The 27,244-nt window shown below is 39.5% G+C and overlaps 1 protein-coding gene and 1 pseudogene across 6 annotated transcripts in view; one reads left to right on the forward strand and one right to left on the reverse strand.

The window, feature by feature from the left end:
* Positions 1 to 27,244, reverse strand: part of IL17RD (interleukin 17 receptor D) — an 81,967-nt gene that overhangs the window by 9,140 nt on the left and 45,583 nt on the right. For 3 of the 6 annotated variants that reach the window (XM_090021331.1, XM_090021337.1, XM_090021334.1), the window contains exons 2-11: positions 18,880 to 18,937; positions 16,310 to 16,435; positions 12,102 to 12,220; positions 10,621 to 10,741; positions 8,045 to 8,089; positions 7,794 to 7,945; positions 7,059 to 7,124; positions 3,664 to 3,718; positions 2,378 to 2,488; positions 588 to 772 (exon numbers count right to left, since the gene is read on the reverse strand). In XM_090021331.1, the coding sequence (XP_089877457.1) occupies positions 588 to 772; positions 2,378 to 2,488; positions 3,664 to 3,718; positions 7,059 to 7,124; positions 7,794 to 7,945; positions 8,045 to 8,089; positions 10,621 to 10,741; positions 12,102 to 12,220; positions 16,310 to 16,435; positions 18,880 to 18,937 (1,038 nt within the window). The remainder of the gene's footprint in view (positions 1 to 587; positions 773 to 2,377; positions 2,489 to 3,663; positions 3,719 to 7,058; positions 7,125 to 7,793; positions 7,946 to 8,044; positions 8,090 to 10,620; positions 10,742 to 12,101; positions 12,221 to 16,309; positions 16,436 to 18,879; positions 18,938 to 27,244) is intronic. The other 3 variants (XM_090021332.1, XM_090021335.1, XM_090021333.1) reach the window with 3 other exon arrangements.
* Positions 4,300 to 4,513, forward strand: LOC149855793 (U2 spliceosomal RNA; annotated as a pseudogene).

The raw sequence follows: 27,244 nt of genomic DNA on the forward strand, positions 1-27,244 counted from the left end.
CAGTGATGATAGCAAAGTTTAAACAAAAAAATGTAAATGCTTTCTGTAAACTAATAATCATGTTGCCATTTTATAATTTAACTGTTACACTTTGGTTCAGGTTTAGGAAAGAGCTAAAAAATTTGAGCCTAGTCTTTCACATTGTGATTTCGATATTTTTTGGATAGTACTATGAATCGGGGGGGGGGGGGAGGGGGGGGGAACACGGACAATACAAGCCTTGAGCTATTCTAAGTATCTCTTTGTGACTACATTCTAAAGGAGACAGATACAAACCCTGATAACTAAACAGGATAGTTAATGAATGAAGGGCTAAGGATGGCTGAGTGAGTGTATCAGGACTGACGCAGTGCACATTATCTCTGGTGCTACATTTTATGTATTCTGTGGTCTGTTCTCTTCTCTACACAGAGAAAATTCATGCAGGAGATTGGCAGAAGCGAAAATGGGAATTAGTCTGTGTATCAGGAAGAGACTTGAATCTCTCTGACTACTTAAAATGTTTTAAGGACAGGCTATGAGGAGCTTTACGTGTCCTGTTTTGAACGAGGCAATTCTACACATTAAGAGGAGAAAAGTGGGGCTACCTCACAACCACAAAAATCCTGAAGGAAATAAGCAAAGCACTGGATGACGTTAATGTGTTTTTGGCAATCTTTACTCGAATAGCAGATGAACACTTTTGGCCGGGGCCGGAGCCTTTCCACATGGAGCGCTGCAGCATAGGTTGAAGATTCTGAACTCTCTTCATCTAAATGGGAATATATATTTTCTAAATAGAAAGAAAAAAAAGTTTTCACACTGTAACAGACAGCCATTTTTCTTCAATTGTCACAGACTCATTACTCAAATGTAATGGCCCTTCATTCACAAGACTTTCTTGTTTCCCATCCCACCCTGGATAATGCATATTGTACCCCTTCTGCTACTGCTGCTCCTGCTTTTTTTTGGGTTTTTTTGTTTTGTTTTGTTTTGTTTGGAGGGGGGGGTTACCAACTTCAGAGCTGCAAGATATTCTGCCTGAAAAGGAAATGGATTGACATGTCATTCAGAGAACCCTCTGGAAAGGTTCCTCTATAAATAGGCACCAATGGGGCAACATCACTTCCACAGCCCATGGAAGAAGCATGCCATAACTTTACTGTTCCTTACCTCCCTGGCCCAGGGGATCGAAGAAGCACCTGCAGGTAAACTACAAAAGCAGCAGGACTTAGAGAAGAGAGAAGGTTTAAGATGATGTTTTAGGCCAAACACCAAGAAAATAAGCAAATTTGGACTAAATCTAATTAGTTAAAACTCTGTTCCAGTGAGTACAGGGAATTCTTCCTGCTTATTTACATCTTTTAGGGCAGGGACATTAAACTTCTAAGCAGCCAGGAGATGCATGTCGCTTAATATAAAGCACAGGCCCATAGGCCACACCTCCCACGCCACTGCACCCTATGAGGGGCTATGCTGCCCCACCCCTGAGGCTGGAGCCAGAAGCAAAAGCTGAGTGAGGGACAGGGAGCCTGGAGACCCCAGATACAGAAGCAGCAGCCAAAGCAACAGGGGGAGCAGCAGTCACTTAAACGCCTGGGGATCACATATTAACCCCTCATAGACAGTATGCGACCCACAGGCCACAAACTGGACAATGCTGTTTTAGGGTATTACTTTCCTCCTGCTATAAAACACACACCAGTTAGGCATATCTGTATTATTTTATAACATTTCCTCTTTTACATCTGTTTAGCTTCCAGTTTCATAATTTCCATTAATCTTGACTAACAAATATTTTTCTGAACAAACCAACAAAGGCAAAAATCCTAACACAACCTATCCGGTCCTCAGCTTGATTTTGCAGATAAATCATCATTCAAGATTGGTGACACTATTCATGAGACTAATTTAGCACCAAACACAGGATTAGTGCTTTGCTAGAAGTTCCAGCAGATGGAAAAACTAGGGAAGGAGATGGGGGAAAGAAAATAAATAAATAAAAGCACTAATGAAAAAGAAATCCATGTTTGGCAAGTTGGCCCGTTGACCAATCAAATATTGTCAGCTGACCAGTCAATGACTGCATATTTTTTGATTGGTCGAAGATTATAGCAATTTTATAAAGATCAAATATTTTTAGTTGCCGTTTTCTTGACAGAATATGATTTTTAATGAACACATTTAATAAAAATTGTACTTTTTCTGTGTATTCTTTGACTGTACTGGCAATTTTTTACAATTTTTGACCAATATTTGACTGGTCAGTTTACTAAACTTTATATCACTGAACAAATACCCAGCCCTAGTTTGGAATAAATCTGTTTTCCGTCTGAGCTAGCTCTGAACTGAAACTCCTCAGCTTTATATAAAACTCTATACTAAATAAACATCATACCTTGTTGTTTTTTGCGGCACACCACTGTGAAAAGCGTTGCAAATGCTGAGATGACAACTAAGGGAACAGTAATGGCAATAGCTCTTATTGGTCCAGCCCATGGGGAATGCACTTTGAAAAAATAATGCAGAATTAACATAGTTCAGGTAGTTACGTCACTGTTGTCTAATCCAGTGCGGGCCAACCTTTTTAGCAAGAGTGACACAAATTAGCACTGCACCCTCAGAGTGCCACTCTGAATCTCTTCTACCCAATTTTCTGCTGTTTTCTACTTCCTGCCTTATGTGTCCCACCCCATCTGCTGCCCTGCTTTCTGCTTCCTGTCCTATCTGCCACTGTATTGCTTGTCCCCTCCCCGATCTGTTGCACGCCACAATGCTGCAAGCTGGCCACCCTTGGTCTAATCCCAGTTTTATATTACAGATTGATAACCATTTCAGTGACCCATCCTCAAAAATTCTTTAAGACAAACAACAGCTAAATCCATGCTCTATCCTAGATAAATTCTTAAAACACCTCAATCATCATGCTATGACAGTCTTCCAGAACGTACTAAATCAGACAGTGGGGGTGAACATTTTTGGCAAATGAGCCACAAACCAGCTCTTCATCTTTCCTGAGCGCCACTTCAATTCTATTCCCCTGCCGAATCTGTTACTCTACTTGCAGCTTCCTCTCCTGTGCTCCCTGGTCTTGGACTGGCTCTTGAGAAAGCACCGTTCCCTATAAAGATGATTTTTATCCCTGAGCCTGAGTAGGGCAAAATATAAATAATAAATAACAATAACAATATGACAGGAAGTTTCAGCATACTTGAGGAAGGACTGTTGACCACAATCTTCATCTGATCTTTTTTTTTTTTTGGTTTAATAATCTACCTCAAGGTAACTTCACTAGAATTTTATTGAGCAGCTGCTTATTTCAGCATTCCATTAATCCTGTTCACAAAAGGGCATTACAATATTTCTACATTGTACCTCATGCACCACTTGCACAGAGCTAAGATGCACACTCTGATTTTTCAACATCTTTGAAAAATTAGTTCCTAGCAAATAATCCCAATTTTACAGCACAGTCTGCTTGTGCAATTCTTTACACAAGATGGAAGTAAAATAATATGTAAAAGCAGTATATTTTTTTATCAAAAAGGTCACAGAAAAGCTGTATGTAAGAACATGGAAGGGGTTCAGTAGCCCTGATTGTGGGGATTTTTATGGCAAATAATCTTCAGCATAAACGACCAGTACAAGATAGTACATGGCCATTTTAAAAAGAAAAATTCTTACCTGGTTTTAACGCATAGTGCATTGTTTTCCTTGTTGTATTAGTGTCATCGACCAACTTAAAAAAAGAAATGTCTCATTTTAAATACTGAAAACTATGGGGAAAATAATTCTCTGCAACACAGGAAACAACTTGTCCTGGACCTCCAGAACTAAAGGAAGTTATAGAAAAAAAAATGTCAACACCTAGAATTGGTTACCTCACATGATAATCAAGAACAAGTAGAACACCAACTCTCTTTTGGTAAAAGATGGAATTGCCATTTTCAAAACTAATTTTGCCCATTTAAAAAAGAGCACCAATCCATTCTAATTCATATCTAATCTCAAAAGGAAGGAAATAAGGGTGGGAGATAAATGTAGTGGAATAATACCATATTTACTCAAATACAGTAGGAGGGTTTTTTCCCCCAAATCAACACTGGAGTGAAAAATTCACATACAAGGAAACCTCACTAAATACGTTACCTATCTTTAAGCTGCTGCAAAAAGCAGCATGTGCTCAGCAATAAAAATTACTATAAAGTTGATTAAATGCAGCCAGCATTCAACATGACTACAAAACACATGGTCCACATGAGGCAAACATCTGATAGGAACTTTTTTTTTGGCCTTAAAAAAAAAAAACAATGGGCAGGTGTTCCTTCTGGCATACTTACCTGCCAGGGGCAACATCATGATCACCCAGGTGGGCAGGCTCCCCAGGGCAGGTGATTGTCTCTGATATGTTCTCCATAGGAGGTCTATATTGAGCAGATTTTTTTTTGGTGTTGGGTGGTGGAACTGGAGCTTGCTCCATCCACTCTATGCATTGACCTGGTATTGCAGTGCTTCCAGGACTGGTGCAAAAAAACAGACCAAAAACAAAACCAAACCAAAAAAACCTTCTGGGTTCAGGTTCAGGTTCCTTCTGGGAACTGGCACTGGGCCTGGAGGTATGGCAATACCATGCCAGTACCGGGGGAGCCAGAGCTAGCCCAGATACTTGGTGCCAGAAATGCTGGATCTTAGCCAAAAGGCTAAGATGCTGATGACCACAAGGATAGGCTAATGTAACCCATATGAATAAGATATATGTACTGCCCACTGGACTCAGTGGAGTCCCCTATGGTTCAGCAGTAGAATCCTTATCTACCACACAGGAGACCTGGGTTTGATTCCCAGACACTTATACAACTACAGCATGGAGGCACCAAACATCTGGACTCAGTCTAGTCTTTGGATTCTGTCTCAGTGGCCTGAAGGGTCTGAGCAACTTCCACTGCTTCAGGAATTCCTGCCCAGGCATATGCATCAAAGGTCTGGGTGGCCCTCATGCATATACCATGATCCAGGAGGATTGATGGCTGCTACCACTGCTTTCAGAGCTGACTCTTTTTCACTACACTGACCACATTTCACTTTCCCACAGCTGAGCTGCACCTTTCTTTCCCATTTTGAATGAGTATTGTTTTTTTAACCATCCTTAAATGTCTGGCAAATATCACCAAATGGGGCCCCAAACAGCTTACTCAGAATCCCTCTGTTGCCCCATCTCTCATCCTGTTGCATATGATTAGTACAGCCCCATCCTCCAAGAGATGGAGCTGGACAAGGCTGCCCTGCACCTCATCTGCATACTTTTGGAGGATCCAAGGACTCGTGACAAGAACATCTGGTTCCAGTCATGAGTGGAGGGCTAGCTAACACATGGATCCTTTGTGGGGAGTGTCTGGAGTACACACATATACTAAGCAGTGCTGATCTTTGGGATCACTATAGCTTGAAATAATGTTGACTCTGCTAGTGCCCAGTTCAATGAACTAGTTAGTAAATCATAAGCCTTTTAGTTTTGGACTATAGGTTCTACTATATCTAAGGGCTGCTTAACAGTGTGTTTATGGAGTACCTGTGTAGCAGTTTCAAAAGACGTAAACTGGATCCATTCTGCATGAACTAAGTCTGTGGGTACCTATCTACTAATTTCCTTAAATGCAGGTTACTACAGGTATTTATATTTCTAGGTCAGTGTTCTCAAATTTACTTCTCACTTTCATGTGAGAAGCACATGTTCCAGGGATAACGGGAAAGAAGCTGGGCGGAGGGGCCAGAGGACAAGGGGGCTACCTGAACTCCCAGATGTATTTTCCCTGCTGTGGCAATGAGAAGTGGACAAAATCAAGGGAAACCTCCAATAATGAGATTCTTTACCTGGAAAATTATAACAAATTTAAAGTTTTCCATATATAGAATCTAATTATGGGGGGTCATCTCATAATCAGAGGTGTATTATATTTGGTAGATTCCACTAGCCAGAATCTTCCCAGGCTTATAAAATAATAAATGATAAAAAATGGAGATCGTCTCTTTTTTTTTTTTTTTTTTATCATTTCAGCCAAAAATACAAAACACTGTGAAGGAAAGTTTTCATTAAACTTTTTGCATATTTTCCTTACCAGAGCTACTCAATAGCTCCAAGGCCCCAAACATTATTTTTGCTGTGGGATTTTCATATTACAGCAGAAATTCAGACAGATATTTTCAGTCTGAATCTGGTAGAAAGGTTGCAACACTTTTGGTACAGACTTTGCTACTCTGCTCCGGCTCATGGTGCCAAATTAGATTACTATACTGCATTCTACTGAGGCAATGCTTTAAAATTATTTGGAAAGTGAAGATGGTGCCAAAAGCAGAACCTTGTTTACTGAGTGGGACGTGTTGCTGAGGCGTATGAAACCTATGATGTACTGCCACAGCTGTGGTCAGCAGAGTTGCTTAGCTGATAGGACATGTCTTTTTCTGTAAAAAATTAAGGACCCTGGAAACTACTCCTCCCTTGATCCAAAATAGCCTGAATTTGGTGACTTTCCAGAAATGCTACAAAAGCCACTTGTTATAGGGCTTAACAGAGAGGGGAGGATATGATTCTGCAATAATGGGAGTAAAAAGGAAATTTCTTTAAAGCTGGCTGACTGAGCTGGACTTGATAAGGTGAGCTATTTATCTTTGTCCTATGTATGCTTCTTTAATGATGCTGAGGCATTATATTGTACTGTTTTAATTGTCAGGTAGCCTATAATATTTGTATAGACATCATTATTTACAATATAATTAAGACAGATGGTAGGATCTTGGATTGTAATCTGAAGCACAGAAGAGGGTGCCAGGCAGTCAACTCGCACAGACTTCCACTTGGCTCAGCATGGAGGAGGAGCTCTTTCCACCACTGCATGTCCATGTAAGGGCCAAACTTAACTTTCCTAATATGTTAATTTGTCTCATGAATTTCAGTGAAGATCTATGGATGTAATTACAGAAGAAATTGGCTCTCAGTATTTTTATTGTAATGAATTTCTATATTAATCCTATATTAACTTATTTCTTAAGCTGATTTACAAATATTGCTTTAGAAATATTACCTCAATGATATAATCCCCTGGAGATGCATTCTGAAGAACACAGCTTGTGATATCAGTGTTTTGTTCCTGTAAATAAACAGAGGAGAATATTCCAGAAGACAGTCTCACACTTTTAAAGTCTAATAGAAAATGCACTCACAATAAATAGTATTGGCCTGGAAATATACTTTGCCACCTGGCATGGGACACTGGAGTTGAGCCCCACCATTGTAACAACCTGGCAGACAGCAAGAGAATGAAAACTACAGATTACAGCTTCCAAGATGAGATATAAGGATATAACTGGACAGAATGACTATTTGTACACTGAACTTCTGTCACTTTGTATTGTTGCACATTCTAACACAAATGAGTCACGTTTAATGCAATCTCTAAAACACAACGGCTTTGATTCTCCACTCGCCCACAATGTGTGTAGGGCTTCATGCAATGCAATACTGGTATGAAATATCACCATTCAGATTTGGGCCCATTTCACATGATTGTAACATGATATTAATAACTGTACAAAATACAGAACAATTTCCTTACCCTGCCTATCTCATCTTTAAAATATGAAGATAAACCTAACTATAATCACACAGACATTTTTTGAGCATCACTTCAGATGGATAAGATTTAAAGAGGTAAAAGTATGTGAATAAGGAGCTTATGAAGTCATATTATAATACAGAGTTTTAACATACCATAAACTGTTAAATATGTTTTAATTTCTTCAACAAGCCCATGGCTTACCTGTTTACAAGTCTTTTGTTTAAAAGGTCCTTCATGCTTAAGTTTGTAGTGGAGATAATAATATCTAAACCCAAAGTTGTGAGGTGCATGATCAAAAGATACTTGCATGTTAAAACCTTGCTGAGTAACATTCAGATTCCTTGGCTTCCAGTCTGTTAGAAGACAGAGATTTATGGACAGGTAGATTACTATTTCAAGAACAATAATAGTTTTGTAACATACATGCATGGGAAATATTACATTTTACTCACAGGGCTTGCAGGCAAGGTTTTCTGGCTGCAGCAACAATTCACAGGCTATAAACACACGGAAAAAGAATCTTAATGATGAACTTATATTTTTCAAAAGTTTTGCTCCAAAAAGTAAAAGGCAAAAAGGAAACAAAAAAAGAGGAAGCTATTTTATAATTTTGGTTACGGGAGATCCATCATTTAGTAAACTCAGCTTATCTGCCATGACTCAAGTCACCTTCAACTCTTATATACAAAAAAGGGATCACTTGAAATATTACTGCTTAACAAGACAGGTACTGGAGAAACCATAATGTGCAAGAGCGAATGAATATAGCCATAACCACTGTATTTATTTGAACTAATAAACATAGTGAGTGCTACTGATAGGATAAAATGTTACTTTAGTCAGCATAACCATAAAGGGCTGAAAAAGTTTAGAAAGCTTATTTATCCTAAAATAATTTTAGAGTATTTTAAACAGAAAAATCCTGAACAGTGGAAGCTCTTTGTGGAAGTAAGATCAATGTCAAGATTTTCAAAAAAAAAGTGTACTTAAGTTTAGGTTGTTATGCTTACATTTAGCTACTTGCCTCTGTGAGGGAAACTGACCAACATAGCTATTCCAGAATAACCATTCTCAAATGGCTTTCTGCTAGAGGTGTACCAATACATCAGTCCATATCATATTTGCACCGACAAAAGGAAAATTAACATTAAATCGGTGATCAGCTTCTTTTGTCTGATGTGGCTGATAATGTTGCCAATAAATGCTGCCTACATGGGTGCAGCTGCAGCATGCATATGGCCAGCCCAGCAGCTTTCAGAGCAGTGTCCAGCTGATAAGTCCGTTGAGGGGAAAGGGAAGGGAAGGAAAGGGGTGTGTGGGGTGGTGCAGACTGAGGCCCTGCAATGAAGGAAGGAGTGAGGCTTGGGCTGGGGCAGGTGCTGCACAGCCTGGGTGGGGCACAGGACAGAGCCATGAGTGGCTCATCTGGGGTAGGCATGGGTAGAGGTGTGAATCCACTGCTACGTGCACCCCTAGGAGAGCCATGGGGGGGCATGTATCCCTTGGATCTATACATGGGGTGAGGACAGGCTGGGGCCAGAGGCATTGCGGGCTCTTCCAAGTGTGGTGGCTGGGCCAGGGCGGCGCTTGGGGCAGGTGGCAGCGGTACTGGGAGAGGGGCTATGGTGAATTTCAGGGTGGCTTTAACCCACCCCATAACGTCCTCCCTGCCCCAGTACCACTGCTGCCCACCCCAAGCACAGACCTAGCCCAACTCCCATCCACCAGGAAGAACCTAGCCCCTGCCCCAGCCTGCAGTGGCAGCCCATCCTCACCCTGTGCACAGATCCAAGGGGCATGTGCCCCCCATGGCTCCTCTGGGGGTGTGTGCAATGGCAGGATCCACCCTGTCTCCTCACGCCCATCAAGCAAGCCTTTTGCATCTCTATCCTGAGCCTTGCCCCAGCTGGGCAGCACCTACCCCAGCCCCAGCCCCACTCATCACAGTGGCCTCAATCTGCCCACCCTGCCCTTTCTCTCCCCTACTCCTTCCCCCACAACAGACTTACTGCCCCTTCCCCCTTAGCCAGACACTGCTCTCCAAGCTGCTGGGCTGCATATCGGTATCAGCTGATTTGGCTCCTTAATAATCAGCCATCAGTATCAGCCCAAAAAATCTTTATTGGTGCACCCCTACTTTCTACTATAATATAACTAACTATTCCCAAAAAATAGCTCAGTGTATATGCAGAATAAAACTACCCCCTCCAGAACAATTACTCTATGTAAGCTAAGTAATAATTCCAAAATAGTCACTTTTACTTTAGAATAAAGTGCACACATTTGGTGAGTAACCTCCATATACCTATGGTGTAATAGTTATTCTGGAAAAGATATGTGAATTTCCCCATATAGGCAAGCCCTAAGGGACCTGAATTTCCAGAGTACCAACACTATCAAATACCCAGCAGTTCTTGTCGACTTCAATGGGAGTCGGCAAGTACCTTATATTTTGGAAAAATCAGATCACATATATAGTTACATACATGAAGACTCAGGATTGTATCCTTAGACCAATTTTTAAAATTGTGACCTCAAATTCAAAACCAGTGGGAACTTATCTGTAACATCCTGCTAGTAACTTGGACAAGCTAAAACAGAAGAGCAGAAGTGGTAACTCAATCTTTACAGGAATGTGATTTTTGCCACACTAGATCAGTCCCATGACCCATTCAGCCCAGTACCCTATCTTCAGCACAGCTAGATCCAGACTTCAAAAAAAGCTGTAAGAAACTTTACAGTAAATCTGTTGTCCATGAGGGTTAGCTGCATGCCTCTGCTCAGACTACTTACTTTGTCCATTTCTCTTTGGCAGTTTGTAATGTGGACTGTTGTCCACTAGAGACTAATCTGTGGTTTCTAAACTCATTTCACTTACAAATCCAGCTGCCCTCCTAAAATGAAATCAGGTGCTATCTTTTCTCAGACATACACCCCCTTAAAACACTTCCTCTTCTGAGTTCCTGACACAAGGTATCTACTTCTGCAGGGGAGAGGCAGAGAAAGGAGGATTGGAAAGATAACTTACGTCGAGTTCTGAAGAAAAATGGGTGGTAGTTACTTTCATTTTTAACGGAAGGAAAAGGAACAATCTTTACAAAATAATCCGTTTCAAACTTCAGATTTAGAAAAGGCTGCGATTCCATTCCCTGGAAAAATAAAAAAAAAGACCGTGATATTTTTAAGTCATTGCTCCTGGGCATTTAAAAATATATTCTCTCAAAGCAAGCCCATAGTTCTCCGGGACACTAACAGAAATTATGACGTGGGCAGACAAATAATTACAGTGATCCACTTTAACTGTTTCACCTATCTGCTCTATTCCACTCTAAATGGAAGCTAAAGCATTGTAAACTTGTTTCATTCAGGTATAGTTACAGGGGTTTGGCTCTATTATACTGGTACAAGAGAGGACAGACTATACAACATAACTGGTTCACCTGCTGACGAATGCTCTGGAGAGCTTATGTTCCCCTTTATCCTTCTACTGTATATTGGTTTAGAGCAGTGATTTCTAAAGGGTGTGCCATAGGAGTGGCAGAACTGTGTTTCCAAAAATGGGCTGGAGGGGACACCATACAGGTCAGCCCCATGTACTGGGATCAGGCTCATGGACCAGATCCAGTCTGCAGACTTATGAGTCAAGTGCGTTGCCATTTTTAATTCAGAAAAAGGTGCATTCCACTCAATAAAAGTTTGAGAAACACTGGTTTAGAGAGATATAGTTAGCTGTGTCAGTGGTGATACATAGGGGGTGCATGTGCAAGAGCCAGCTGATTGTTGCAAGTGCTCCCAGAAGCAACCACAGCCACAGCCACCCCCAGAAGTGGCTTCAGCGATCGGCTGTTGCGGGATCAACTGCAGGGGTCTCCCCAGGCAGCAAGACTGGCTGTGGGCTAAGGCAGCACCAGTTGCCCATGAGCTTTGTTAATCTGAATTGGACAGAAAACAGGACTGGCACCTTAGAGACTAACTGGTTCAAAAAGGTAAATTGGTTTACTGTAAGACCAATACAGACATTAGGCAGCATTTGGCCACTTCTACTATCTATGCACTGCCAAGGAGGCCCCAGACAGCTGCGTTCTGCACTGCTGTAGGGATAGTATCATAGAAAATTAGGGTTGAAAAGCGGTCATCTAGTCCAACCCCCTGCTCAAAGCAGGACCATCATTAACTAGATTATTCCAGCCAGGGCTTTTTGAGCTCGGCCTTAAAAAAACACCAAGGATGGAGAGCCCACCATTTCTCCAGATGCATGTCTACTGCATAATGCCCCCCCAGACTAAGACCCTCACTGAAGTTAAATCACTGGTTCCACAATCAGGAGAGCCTCTGTAGATAGGAAGGAGACTAGATTTGTCCCGGAGTTAATAATGAAGACTATATATATATATTTTAGCACGCAAACTGTTCTACACTAAAAAACTTATCAAAAGAAAGGTTTAATAATTTATGTAATATCACACTGCAGAATCAGACAAAAGAAATATTTCTATGTGCATCACTTACATTTCTTTTAAAGCTGGAGTTGAGCTGCTTTGGGTCTTTTAAAACCATTTGTTGACATTGTCTTCCCTCTGATTTTAACTCCTCAAGTATTACTCTAAACCCTTTCAGAAATTCAATCCCTGCAAACACAAAGGCATTTAATGGAACATTCCAAGACACATTTCACAAGTTTTGATGCAATTTAAACGTATTACAATTGTCCTTACATAAATCATTCCTCACCATCCTTTTTTATGCTCACATTAAATTATTTTATCCCTTAACATTTGTCAGTTGCACATCAATTCCTCTTTTCTCCCACATTTTCCATTTTGACTACTTTCAATTTAAGCTCTTCTGGGCATTCACTATGGATCTGTACAGTGCCTAGACCTAAAGAGACCTTCCTCTCAGGTGGGCACCGTAAGCGTTACCACAATACAAATAAAATCATCTGCAGCAGCATCTGTAGTAAGATGCTACACAGTATTTGTTCCATATGGTCATTATTACCAGTAAAAAAACAATAATGCACTTTTTTTACAAATCCTGGAAATGTCCCTACTGTGTTCTTCTCTTTTGTGAAACCATTGGACTAAAGTGGTCGGTTGCAAGAGTGATGACCTTTTTAGTTCTATCTAATATAACGGGATAACAGAAAAACTGGCAACAGAGGAATGACTCCTTATTCATACCAGTGAATACTTTCCATTATCTATAAATGGAACCGGAACTGTACCCAAGTAACACACAATTAGCTTTTAGCACTTGTTACATGAACCAAAATGGATTAGTGCAACTGTATAGAATATGTTTAAAAACCCCAAATGCATGCTTTTCTATGAACCTCTTTTTTTCCCTCCAAATATAAAAAAGTTTTAGAACCTGTACAAGAGAGTCCATGGCCTGACCAACATGTTCTTAATATTCAGTGGAACAAAAGCACTGCTTATGCTAGCTTGAAGACCGTGAAAGAGAAGTGTCAGGTCTCCCTGTCACCTGAGATCCTTCAACTGCAGTCCTGTCTTGACGCTTTCAAAAGGATTAACCTCTGATCATTACAAGAGACAACACCAAGCTTTTTATTCTGTAGCTATTTAATTCAGTCAGGCTGCAGCTGTAGATTCAGCAGCACTACACTTTTGAAAGCTTTCAGTATCATTTCCTCATTCTTCCTTAATATCTGCTCACTAATCATTATTTTATATCATAAATGTTATTCAATTTAGGTATGCCAGCACGATTTATCAGTGTGCAAAAGTAACTAAGAAGCTCTGGGGAAGGTTTATTTTCTTTCTAAAACTTTTTGAGGAGACTTAAGTAACATATGAATTCAGTCTGGTATGGACATTCAATATCAACTTGTGCTGTACTGAGGTTATTTAAGGGCCCAAATCAACTTCTACTGCAGTCACTGACTTCAATGTGAGGAGAATACAGTCACTAATTCTAGAGTTAAAATTGTGTCACTGTGTTCATTATATTTAGCACTATAATGGTCACTGTGAACCATCACTGACTCCTTTATTCCAGGATTTGTAAGTATAGGATTTTGTTTTGAAAAATAAAGAAAAAAAGAGTCTTTAACTTTTCAGAAGACTGGCTGTTTTTACTGTTGCATATATTAAAGACACAATCATAATGACTTGAGGCTTTTAATTTTATTTGTAAACACTGGATCCAAATGAAGAGTCTACCCTTTAAAGAAGAAAAGACTGAGACTAGAACAGTGGTACTGAAGACATAAAGTAATTACTGTCATGATAGTCTGACATATTCATATTCACTCTGCAATAATCCATAGTACAGATTAATCACAATACTAAACAGGATTTATGCTGTATGACTGAAGGATACCAAAATGCTCAACAGGCATTTCTATATAAAGTCCATAAATAATTATTTACATTACTACACCAATCTTCAGCATTGAGGATCCAGTTCCATTAAGTTAATGAGCATTTTCAGCTGTAGATTACTGTGATATTCTGAGAAGTAACATTCTCAATTCTGAGAAGTAACATTTTTTTAAAAACTTTGAGACAGTTTAACAATGTTGAAATTCTGATGGAAATGTAGAGAAGTAATGAGTGAAGAAAGCATTTTGGGCTGCTTTACATGTACATGGAGCCTGCTCTGACACACTGGAAATCCAGTGCATCAGAGCAGACTCTAAATCAAGTCAGCTGGAGCATGGAGATTGATATGCTCCAGCAGCCTTCCGCATCACATGCACCAGCATTCCTGCACTGAAAAATGGCAGTGGGGCACTTTGAAATAAAACACATTCAATGAACTTTAGTTCAAAGTTCCCAACAGCCATTTTTTCAGCACAGGAATGCTGGTGCATGTGACACAGAGACACTTTTAATTAGAGCGGCTCGCTAATTAAAGCATCCACCATCATGTCCCACAGAACGTGTAAAAATGTCCTTTCATTCTTAATTTTGAATTTTTTTCATTGGGTATTGCAACCTTTTTTTTTTTTTTTAAAGGCATACGGTATTCATTTTTAAGTTTTGTTTTCTTTGCTGAAGCATGAAAATATTTTAAAAGAAATTACATTACTGTCTTTATTAGCCAGATACATACTTCTAAAGAAAACAAGCATGTGTATACAATTTATTTTGTTCAGAACCTTAATTAACATGAGACAAAAAGATCTGCAAGGGTAAGTGGGGCATACAATTTTGCTCAGTGCAGAGGGAGTGTCCTTTAGTGAACACCAGGAACATTAAATTTTGCATTTCTCAGATATAAAGTATTTGACCGGAGGCTACTGTGAGCAATCAGGTACGATACTAATGATCCATGGCTTTGAGGTTACACATGTCTGTGATTAAAGAATAACCTTTTCCATTTGTATAGAAGCTTTTGTCCCATGGGATCCTCAAGTACTTCAGCAATTACCCATTCAACACAACTGAAGTTATATAGAGATGTTCAGTTTCTCCAGGGAGAGTTGCTCGTCTTTTAGGAGAAACCACAAATGTGTAGATGTTCATGATTTTTCTCCCAGAGCACAAATAGCTGTTCTAGGAGGAAAATAACTTGGGAACAACCTGAGTGTAATGGCTTCTGTGAGATTCTCTCTCAGAAGATGGAACATCTGTACAGGTACCTGCTGCAGAACAGTCCTCCAGAAACCCAGTAAGCTTTGACTTGCCCTTCCCCCCATCCCATGGATCCAGGGAGACAGTAGGCATGTCTACACAAGAAGCTACATCACCATAGCATCTCCAGACATGAACCGTGATGGCAACGCTATTGTTCAGTAGTAATGGACCACTGCACAGTAGCTCGTTGCTCCTCTGCAGTAGGATCTAAAAGTAACCGTGCAGTGAGAAGACTGCATAGTCATCTAGTACTTGGTTAAGGAACAACTGCACAGTCAGCCGCTCATGTAGACGCGGCCGCTACATCAGTCCCAGCCAAGATAGGAACAGAACACTACACTCCCTAAATGCTACCGGCTGGAAAAGCCCAGAACCAAAGCACATAGGGACCAAGTTCTTCTCCCAGTTTTTTCAGCCACAGCCAAACCCAAACCCATTGTGGACTCAAATGATCCAGGCTCCATTCAGGCGAGTAGCACTGGCTGACCCAGACCCCCACACCTGGACCCGGCAGACCCCAGTGCCCGGATTGCAGCACTTGGTGCTGAGAAGTGTAGCTCACTGCCCATCCACAACAGGCCTGAAACATGCCACAAGAAATTCATGGCCAGACAACTCTGGCCATGAGGAAGGAACAGACCTCCCACCACCTCCCCGTCACTGACTCAGCAAACCCCACACCCCCCTTCACTGACCCAACAGACTTTGCACCCCCCCCAGACTACAGGACTTGGTGCTTTAGGTGTTCCTTGATAGTCAGCACCACAGGCTCTCTGCTGCTCAGCTTTTGTACAGGGTTCTCTGGGTAAGTTTTTCTACCAGGAGAACCACCTGGGAAAATTTTCCTAGATCATTTGAATGTGTGTACACAACCTAAAATACAACACATTGGTGCAGGACGCAAAAACAGACACTTTGCAAAGCAGGCTGCAAAACACAGAAGAGAAAGTGATAGTTTTGCAAAGAACTCAGGTAGTCACAAGAAGGTGATTTTTAAGATGATAGCCGATGGACTATTAACAAAAGCTGTTTTTCAAGGTACTTTAAATTAATATTGATCCTCCTGAGATTGCTATCAAAGAAAGGAGTTAAAATTTGTTCTCTACTACTTACCCAGGGCATTTGCTGTCCACAGAACTAGAACTGCAACTTGTTCATAACAGGCATACTGGCTGATTGTTATATTCTGCACATCACCAATGACATGTTTTCCCACTGAATTCAAATAAGGAGTACAGTCTAAAATGAGAAACAGAAATAATTTAAATAAAACATAGTAACTGATGTTTTATTGTGGGGAACCTAATAATTCATCAGACAAAATTTGGCAACATTTTTTTTCATGTGTTTAATGCTCTCTCATTCTGAACATTATTAACACCTTCATAATGCATAGGGTAAATGCAACCAAATAAAACCTTTTAAATCAGAGCCAGAACACTGATTTTTATTGTGTGCTGGCTTCTTCATTATCAACATATATTCTACATTACAGAAAACTTTCAGTCTTGATATAGAGGATCTCTCCCCAGTACTCCAGAACTTAAATGTCTCCTTTTTGTACATCATTTACAATGTCACCAGTATTCTAAATTAACACTTGTCATTGGTTAATACCAGTTCCTGGTGATAGAATTAATGGAAAAAACATGACAGTTGCTGAGATTTAAAGAGGCTCCATTGTGTAAATTACAGGCGAAGGTCTCTGCTCTAAGATTATTTCATAGCACCATAGTTGTTAGTGGCTGAAAGGGTCCAGCCCCCCTGCACTTGGGCAGGAAAGACCGCTGGGGTCAGATGATCCCAGCAAATTTCCTGCTTTTCTTTCTTCAGTTAACACATCACTATCTTTGAACCAGCCTAAATGGAGGCTTGTTCAGCACCACAAGGTTTAAAGCAAAAACCAAAGTGAAAGAGCTGGTTCTGAGAGCTTTCCTGTTTGCGAATAACACAGCTTTGGTTGCCCACAGTAAATCTTCCCTGCAAAATCTCTTGGGCAAATTTTCTGAATCATGAAAGAGCTTCAGGATGGCAATTAGTCTCAAGAAGACTGTGATAATCCACCAAGGGATGAAAGAACCCCTGCTCTGACATCACTGACAGTACCTGACATCACTCTGAAGGATCCCTCTCAGTATTGTTGACAGTTTTTGCTATTTGGATTTTACAATTAGCAAAAATTTTGACCGTCAGACGAAAATGACCAACAGAATTGGAACAGCAGCTAAGAATTTCAGGCTATTACAGAAATGTGCATAGAATAACTGTAACTCAGCTAAGGTAAAGAGATGCATCTACAAGACTTATGTGCTGTCATCCCTGCTTTATGGTTCAGAAAGATGGGCTATGTATACTAGACATATCAAGAGACTGAACAGCTTCCACATGAGATGTCTGCATAAGATCCTGAAAATAAAGTTGGAAGACAGAATACCAAACAGAGGTACTGAAGTATGTAAGACTGACACACAGAAACTACTACCAAGAAAAAAAGGCTGTGATGAATTTGGCCATGTTAGGAGAATGGGAGAAGAATATTTTGTATAGTGTGATTCAAGACAGTTCTAGAAAGCAGGGTCGCCCTCTATGGCAGTACCACGATGTGTGCAAAAATTATATGAAGTCATTCAATATCAGCATAGAAAGCTGAGAGGAGCATGCAGAATCCTGTCCAATCCGAAGGGAACATTTGGCACTGGGTGCAGCTCAACATGAAGCAGCTCTGATCCAGAGGATGGAAACAAAGCAAGAAAGAAGAAAGCAGTATGCTGTAAACTTGGACTCCAACTCAGATACCACATGGATCTATGAAACTTGTAACAAGCCATGTTGCTCTCGAATTGGGCTTGTCAACCACAAATAGATTATCAGGCATCTGACTAGACCTTTTACATGTAAACCATGATCCAGCGGATCAATGGTTGTGTACTACAAACACATCATATACTTCTTCTAGTGATTGTTTATTCTATGTAGAATCTAATAGGTATAAATCCAGCTGGCTTTCTTTAAGAACAAATGTAAGGTTAGATAGATAACAGAAATTCAGGATAAAGAATTAAACATTGAAAAATGCCAACATAAAACAAAGGACTCACAAATGTCACTAAGAATAAGCTAAGATATATGGGAATAAAGCAAAAATATTACTTTCACTGTTTTCAGTAAGTTCTCTAGGCTTTAATATAGTCCTTTGCCCAATTCCAACAAACAATGGCCAGTCCCTGATGCAACAAGGATAGCTGTAATTTGCATAGATGGAGTTTATGCTTCACTGCCATAAATGGGAGCTTGTTTCTTATCTGAAGGTTGAGTTTACAGTGGTGCTATCATTTGGTGACTGGCCCATGCCCACCAAAATAGGGATGAATTCCAGTGTAGACACAGCCCTAGATACTTAATATTATCCAAAAGATATACAATACAAATTACGGCACATGCAAGAAGAACTAACCAAAACAACGTTCAGACACTGAAACCTGTTTTCAGAACCACTGAAGCAAACAAAAAGCATATATGGTAGAATCTAAACTAGATTAAAAATATTTCAGATTACACAGACTATGTTGTTATTACTAATACTTTTTTAAACTTTTAATTATTTTTTGTGCAAGAATGAGAGTGAGGGCTCTTTATTTTTAATGTCATTTGTTATTTGTGGTGCATGTAGGTGATCAACTTACTGTCATATTTAAAGGTGATATTAAGCAGTCCACTGTTCTTGTTGACTGGAGAAAGTCCCTATAAAGAAACAACAACAAAAAAGAGCCTGAATGAAGACTTTCTTGTTCCGAATTTATGCAAACATTTCATTTTTTAAGTATTTCAATGACCACATCCAAATAAATGTCTCGTATGGAATTTTGTGTTGGGTTCACCAATTTGAATACAACCAAGGAAAAAGCAGATAGCAGAACTTCTGTAGAGTCCTGAAGTTTTCAGATATACCTAAGCAACAAAATACAGAGAAATAAGGGTCAGAATAATCTCAGCGTTAAGAAAAATAGTTTAAGATGGACACACTACATAAACACACAGCATAATTTATTTTTCAAATTGAAAATCACACCCCCAAGTGCCCTCATCTCCATTTTGCTAGAAAAATGGGATCTATACAGACCATCAGCCAGGAGTTGGGATAGTCACAAAGCGACTCATATTTATCTTTATAGATCATATAAAGTGCAACTAACTAGGCTCGAAATCATGAAACTCAGAGCAGGCAAACAAATAAAGAGAGGAAAGAGACTGCCAGGCTCTCCTGACACTGATCATGATTTCTCACACCCCAGGACAGAGAAACCAGAACAAAGCATGTAATTTCTGAACATAAAGGAATATAAAGAAGAGAATGAAAGCAGCTGCGGTAGATTGCTATCCTGGTACATTAGTTGCATTTTCTTAGTGAAAGCAACTTTCAGAACAAAAATCAAAACCAGGAGGTAATATGAAGAGAATTACTTCTGAAACTGGAAAATTGCACTAGAACAATTCCTCTGCATCATACTAATCAACTGAGGATAGAGCAGGTGCACAAAAGGTGTGGCAGATCTTATTCATCTTCTTTCTTCTTTTTGCTTATTCATCAAGCAGGCAAAACCATCAAGGTTTCAGCATGTACAGAATTTCCTAGCAGGCTAATCAAGCCAGCTTTGAAAAAATGTTTAACTCTACACCATTCAGTGCTGGAGTCATACCATTCTCAGGAAAGGTGCACAGAGAACAAAGTACAATCTGAAAACAGGTGTAAGAGGATAAACAGGATTGCATACCTACCCACACTGACCATCAACATCTCAAACCCATTTTAGAGGATTTTTAAAAACAGATTATTAGTGTAAATTTCTTAATGTTTGAGATAACCTGCTCTATCACTTAGTTCTTCAGAGACAAAGGTACTTAACATTGGTAAACACTTTTGTGCCTGGTATCAGTTAAGCAGATGTCATACTTTTAAATTATTAATGAGTTTAAGCAATTTATGGTTTTCATTATTTGCTTGTTTATATGACAGTAATATGTAGAGACTCCATACGTGCTCCATTATTTTAGGCTCTGAGCAAATATATAAGAATCAGCCTTTGCCAAGATGAGCTAATTTGACATGATCCAAACAAGACAAAAATCATTTAAATTCTACATCCTCTATTGGTTGGAAGATAAAAATTCACAAACTATTAAGAAAAGATGAAACACAATTATCACCAAGACCCATTCTGGTTGAAACAGGTTTTGTATCCTAAAACTTTCTACTTGAGATGCATTTTTAAATATCCATTAAAATATATCAGATACCAATTGTGCAAATCTAAAAATCTACTTTTTTCATTTTGTTTCAGAGGGCTACATTTCAACAGAAACTGCTCTTTACTTCAGTACTTGGGACACCTATAATTGCTCATAAAAAGGGTTTAAGATTTTATTACTGCCTCTAGGCAATATTACAAGTTAACCATCTGTACTCTTAAAATAGAAATAAGTCCTGCAGTAGACTGGTGCTTTAATTATACTAAACTAACAATTGTACAGGGTTACCCTTATTAGAAATATTATTAAAAATGTATAGTGAATAGAGTGTTGTTAGAACTGCACAGTTTGTATCTCGTACCTGATAAGCAGAAACACCACCAAGGACATCTCGCTAATTTACTATCTCTTTGTAACACTAAATCACACATACCTTCAAACTCCTCTGACTCTACTCTTGTAAACTACAAAGGCTGTGATTTAATTGGCTGTGTCCTTGGGAAAGAGAGGGGTTTGAACTTTTGGTAACCTGGAGAGCTTTCTAAGCATGCGTAATTAGCTAATGCATATATGCCTATCCGCCCCGCATACTTAAGTAGTTAATTATAATCCACATGCGACGGATGACGTGACATCATTTCATGTATGTTTGTATGAACCGGAAATGAGTTGTAAGAGTTCCTGCTTCTGCACACATGCCCAGGAGGGAAGGGATAAAACCCAGCTGAGAGTTTTCCTCGGGGGCAGAGTGTGGTCTTTTGTCTTCACTCTGACCCTATTTGCAAATATATCCTTTGTGTTACTAACAATGTGTGCCTGAAGAATTATTATTCGTGAGTCTCCAAAGAAACGAACCGCGATTTTTATATCACCCTCATGGTCCCTACCCTTTTTATCTAGCATGCTGCACTTTACTTGCTACATATAAATAGTCTTTTCTTCAAATGTTAATGTTTTCTTCACAATTATATTAATATGCAAGTTCTACACTCTCTCACAGTTATATCACGTTTTAAGGGCTAAACAAGATCTAACTAAATTCAAGCAAACATTGAAAATATCTCCCAAATAACTAAGTGAAGTATCAAAATTATGGGCCTACCTTACCCTGTTATGCTTAAGTGAAAGGATTATAACTATTCATTTTAATGTAATAAGGCTCCCATCCTAGCAAATATGTGAGAGTAAGTATCTAATGTACAGTTGCAATATTGAGTTATAACGTGATCTATCATGGTTGCTTTCACTCATGGTTGTCTCTAAGGTCTGGCATGAATGACAAAAAGTGGAAAGTAGTGAAGACTTTTACAGGGTCTGCTTGTTATCTAAATCAAAATCTATACAGATGTGTGCATGTGTGCACAACTCCCATAGTACATAAATATCTTTAAGCACTAGGTCTACATGCAGTATTGAAGCAATACTATCAAGTTCTTGATATCTCACTGGCTTCAATATAGTACTAGAATGGAAAAGTTATGAGAGACTAAAAAAAATAAAGAACTGAACTTTGCATTGTAAAAAATAGTATTGCAAGGCTTTTTTTTCCCAGTTATGTAAATATGTGTTCTACACAAAAAGTGGAGTGTATCCATACCACCTTAGCTGCATTTACTTAAGTGGTTAATTACAATAAGACTATTTGCAAATACAGTGATGATTCCAGGGAAGAAAGTAATAACTAAAAATGAGTTAAGTCCAGTTTATTAAATCTGATATGCCTTTTTCATAAGGCCTTTTCCAAATTTGCCTAGAGTTTTTCCAGAACCTTCACAGCCCTAGCCTTGATCTAATAACAGCAGTATTTGCCTCCCAGCCAATCAGGAGCAAGTGGCAGGACTGCCAGGGTCCTCAACTATCAGCAGTGGGGCAGAGGGTTTCCCCATCTTGGAACTAGAAAAATACCAAATCATATTCTAAAAATCAAACATCTACTACAATATTCATTAATTTGATTTCAAAAAATATTTTTGTTTTGATTTACATGCATGCTCTGTGGAGCCAGGCTAAGTTGTGCCAACAGGGCAAGGGTGGAGCTGACCGAGCTCCAGAGCCCTGCCAGCCTCAGCCCCATGCTTCTGCTGCCCTGCTGGTTCTGGTGCACTGGCACGGGCCCTGTGCTGCCACCCTGCTGCTGCACTCCACATGCCTGCTCACTGCCCCTTCCCCACCACCTGCTGCTGCTTTTGCCGCTTCCCCACCTAAGGCTACCACCGCTCCTTTCCACACAACCCCGACCTGCCACTCTGGCACCACGTGGTTCCTGGCTGTGGCATCGGAACCACAGCAGACGGCTCAACCCTGAGGACTGAGGCAATCACCCACAGTCCTCCCCTGCCTCCCCCACTTCTTATCCGAGTTTCCCTCTCCAACTGAGGGAGGCAGCAACAGCCTCAGTGTCCCAGAAGCCTCTGCTAGGCATGGGCTTCTCACTGGGGGTGAGGGTGGGGGGAGGTGGGGCCTGGTGGACCTTGCTGTTGCGGCTGGGTTCTGGCACTGCCTCCCGTCATTTTTGACAGGCAGCCAGGGGCAGATATTAATTTTCTAAATTTTTTAGGGGCCCACAGGCCAAATAGAATGGCCTGGCAGGCTGGAATTAGCCCACAAGCCATACTTTGCCTGCCCCTGCTCTAGCTGCTATTGCAGGCAGAGCAGTAGTGGGAGGTGTAGCCAAGTGGAAGCCCAGGAGCCACAACTTATTCTTTTCTGGGCTGCATGCAAACCATGGACAACCAGTTGTACTGCTGTCCTTCAAAATACACACAGTGAGCGCATCTACACATGCGCCCCACTGTACAGTTAGTACTACACAGTTCTGGTGGCACACAGGTCACTTCCGACCCTACTGCACAGTAACTTGTCAGTACTGTGCAATAGCGGCAGCATCATGTTTAGTGCCCACTGATGCCATGTCACTGTAGCTTGTCACTGTAGTGTTTTGTGTAGATACCCCCACTGATGGCAAACTGCTCACAACAACTTAACAAGTAGCATTGAACAGATCAGATATAAAACATTCAAGGGAAATATACCCCTTTTCCCTGCACCTAAAAGAATTTTCTTGGTTGCCTCAGCAAACTAACACCATCAATTAACAAATTAATAGAAATAATGAAAGAAGACGCATTAAACCAAAATTATACTGTGAACGACAATTTCATGAACTGTCTCAGTTACTGTAGGCACAGTTTTGTGCTACAAGCAATAAAAATTCCTGAGCTAATATAAGTGATAGATAATGGAAGGAGAAAAAGCAAAAAAGGCTTGGAAGTTACGCAAAAAGAAAGACATTTTTGCGTTCAGTAGATTGTAGATTTATAGAATCACATTTCCTTGACTCTATGCTATACAATAGGCTGAAGTAGCTTTCATCCATGTATGAATACATACAACCACAGTCTTTAATACTAGACAGGTAGGAAACAGTAATTTGATACTTAAGTAAAGTTAAATTGTACAATAAGAGATTCTAACCCAGTGTGTCAGATCACATTAGGGTGCCTTGAAATCTTTTCAAATAAGCCACAATGTGCTGCACAACATTAGCACGGTTAGGGGTGCTGACATGATTTACATAATAAATCCTGAGATTTCATGCAGGAATCCATAGTGTTAAAATGTTCTGATCAGTTGTGGTCCGAGTTTTTTGCAATACAATATTTGCACTATTCTTCTTCTACAGTCAAAAAACGAGCAAACACTAAGAGCTGGCATTTTCCAATGGGTGCCTCAAATCTAAAACGTTGAGAACCACTGCTCTAACATCTACATTAAGCTAAGGATCGTTTATCATCAGGCAATCCTAACAATGATGAAGAATTGCTAAAAACTGAGATTAAAAAAAAAGACATCATGAAGACTTGCTAAACCAGAAACCATCTGACAAGAAACTTCTCCTGTAGATAGAGAATGGTCCATTCTGGAGTTTTTTGGGTGATGTCTGAGATTGGTTGCTGACCTGATCTGGCATGCCACTTCCAATATTTCACTGTTTAATTAATTGCCTAATTACTCTAATTATCTCTACCTAAGTGTGCAACTGGAACATGTGTTTACTGGAAGAGAATTTCTGCAGGAAGGTTTTGCAGTGGTGTAACTATATATCACACAAATGTGAATTTCTATCCTAAAACCCTACCCATCTCAGTCCTACAAGAGAAACAGCCTTTTTGTCAGTGCTTGACCACTTTGCATGGCTGGATTCCTCATGCAACAAACCGATTATCTGCTATCCATACATGAGGCTACACAGATCAGGAGGCTGCAAATGGATTAAAGGGCTTTTTACTTCTAGACATAGATTTCAGCTAGCATACGTCAGCAGTGGCCAAAAAGTGTCTCCTGTAAAATAAAATATTCTTGTATAATTTAAGTGAATTCAGATATCTACACCACGAAAACTGCCATCAAATCTGACCCTAACTGCCATCTTTGCTAAAAACGTGACACAGGCCAAAGACCAACTGATGTATGAAGAGAAAAAATTATTTTTGTTCTTTCCCTCCTCCAGGTAGGATTTTATCCCGTTGCAAAATATTCAATTTTTTTGTCTCTTTTCTGCCTAAATAAAAGGACTCTGGGTTCTCAAAATGTTGACTGAATGCCTTTTATAAGCATTAAACTCACTTTTAAATCAGAACACACGCTACATAACATGCTAACCTGTTCCTAGACAATGAGAACCATAACAGTGGGATCTATGAGAGTAATATCTCATAGAATATTGTATTGAAGCCCCATGTTATTTGAATGTGGGATGCTATTTAAGGTTGTCCACTAAAAATAAAAGCATAAACTTTCATGAGATGGTCTCTTTGTTTTTTCCACTGGACCTAGAAAAGCAAATTTAACATTATAAAGGAATTCTTAATTGTCAAAAACATGTGAAAACGTGCATGTCTCACAAAATCTTAACAGCCAGACACAGGTGCAGCAGAGGAAGAACAAAGAATGAGCAAAGCTATCTTTTAAAGAGATGTAAACTACTACTTAAGGGATCAAAACAAGGCAGATCTTGTTAGTGCTCTTAGAAGTGCAACTTGTAATCTCACTTCCTTGCCTGGATGGCTTTTCATCTGTTTACCTTTGATTTAGTTTGGCTTTGAATTTATTGAATTTTACAAAAAGGGTTTCCTGAAACAGGAAGGATGCAAATTATTTTCTTAGCTTACACATCTGTTCTATTGTGACTCAGAAATAGCTTCTCTTAAGCCATGTGAAAATCTCGCTTATTTATCATTTATATAATGAAATATACACAGCATACACTTATATGTATATACATATATATGTTTGTGTGTCATTTGCAAGTAGAGTTTTCAGTCTGAATTCGGCTTAAGTTTCTTAGGGCCTGATCAAAAGCCCACTGAAATCACCAGTGTTTCCATCGACTTCAAAAGCAATAAGACCCTTATGTCTTTCACATTATTCTATTTTTTCCCCATCTTTTCTAAGCGTACCAACATTTTTAATTCCATCCTTTACATTATTCCATTTGTTTCAAGCTCAGTTTGCACTTGGATCTTGCTGACTTAAGTCAGTTTTGTATACAAGTGCAAGCATACTTTAACATGCTAAAGTCACCAGTTAATACAATAACTTAAAAACCAAATACAACCTTAAGCAAATCCTGCTCATCTCACTCATGAATACTGTATGGGACTATATGCATGCATATAATGAGCAGAATTTGGCACCAAGTGTACATAAGGAACCTTGAAATGCCTTATGCAGAGAGCAGAGATGGGTGAATGATAAATTGCTGAACAAGAAAATTAGGCATCTAATTTTCAAGTAATAAAATGTATAAATTCAAAGCCATAAGCTGATCTCTCAGAATGATTATGACAAACTTAAGTCCCAATCTTCCAAACACCTATGTGAGCTTAGTGAAATATTATTCTGAAAAACCCTCTTTTGTTTTTAAACCACGAGACCAGTGTGCTATTTAATTAGCTCACAATGAAGATGACTTGTTTAGAGTATCTTTCTTAAAAACTATAAATACTAATGTTATAGCCTCAGGGCTATATTATATTAACATTCTTAGTTAATTAACCACTAACATTTGTTGAACTTGTGTGAAGTTTCTAATTTGTTCTGAGCACTGCTAAAAAAAGCAAGTCTCCAATGCCTGGAGCTTTGTCTATAAAATTCCTTTGGTCTACATTCTTCTATGCACAATGACTGAGAAGCAACATATCAAGAAAAGTAACAGCCACAACAGCTTTTAAAAAGAAATACACCCTAATGGACTTGGATTATCCATCTAAAATAGAGAACTTTAAACAGGTAATTACAAATAATTATACATTTGATAAAACATAGGCTGTTTCTTTTAATCCCAGTGACACCTGGTGTGCATGTTATATGGTTAGGAAATGCAGAGCTTTGCAGAAAATCTAATAAATTAAAAGGCCAGATGCTGAACAGGTAAAGCCCACAGAGATCCACCCTAAGATTTAGGAGTGGGATCTGCCCCTCAGCTTGCTAAACTTTAGGAACTACTAAGATGATCCATATCTCTCTTAGCAGAATATTAAGAAATTCAACAGACTATTACTGGCCTGACCAATGAACTAGGGTTTTGAGACATTTAAAATCATCATAAACCAACTCAGTCTTCAATATATTATACTTCTCTTGCAAACTTCCCTGACTCAGCCCATTGGGCATACAGCATACCCAAATTCTCACAGAATAGGACTCTATGTGGGTATGTCAGTGGACTCAACTGATTTGAATCCTCAACTTTCAACGTAAAAAGCAGGGCTGCAGTTGAGACTTGAAGATGGTTTTATT

Source organism: Crocodylus siamensis, chromosome 11 (assembly GCF_052110815.1).
Source record: "Crocodylus siamensis isolate JL-2025a chromosome 11, ASM5211081v1, whole genome shotgun sequence".
Lineage (NCBI taxonomy): Eukaryota > Metazoa > Chordata > Crocodylia > Crocodylidae > Crocodylus > Crocodylus siamensis.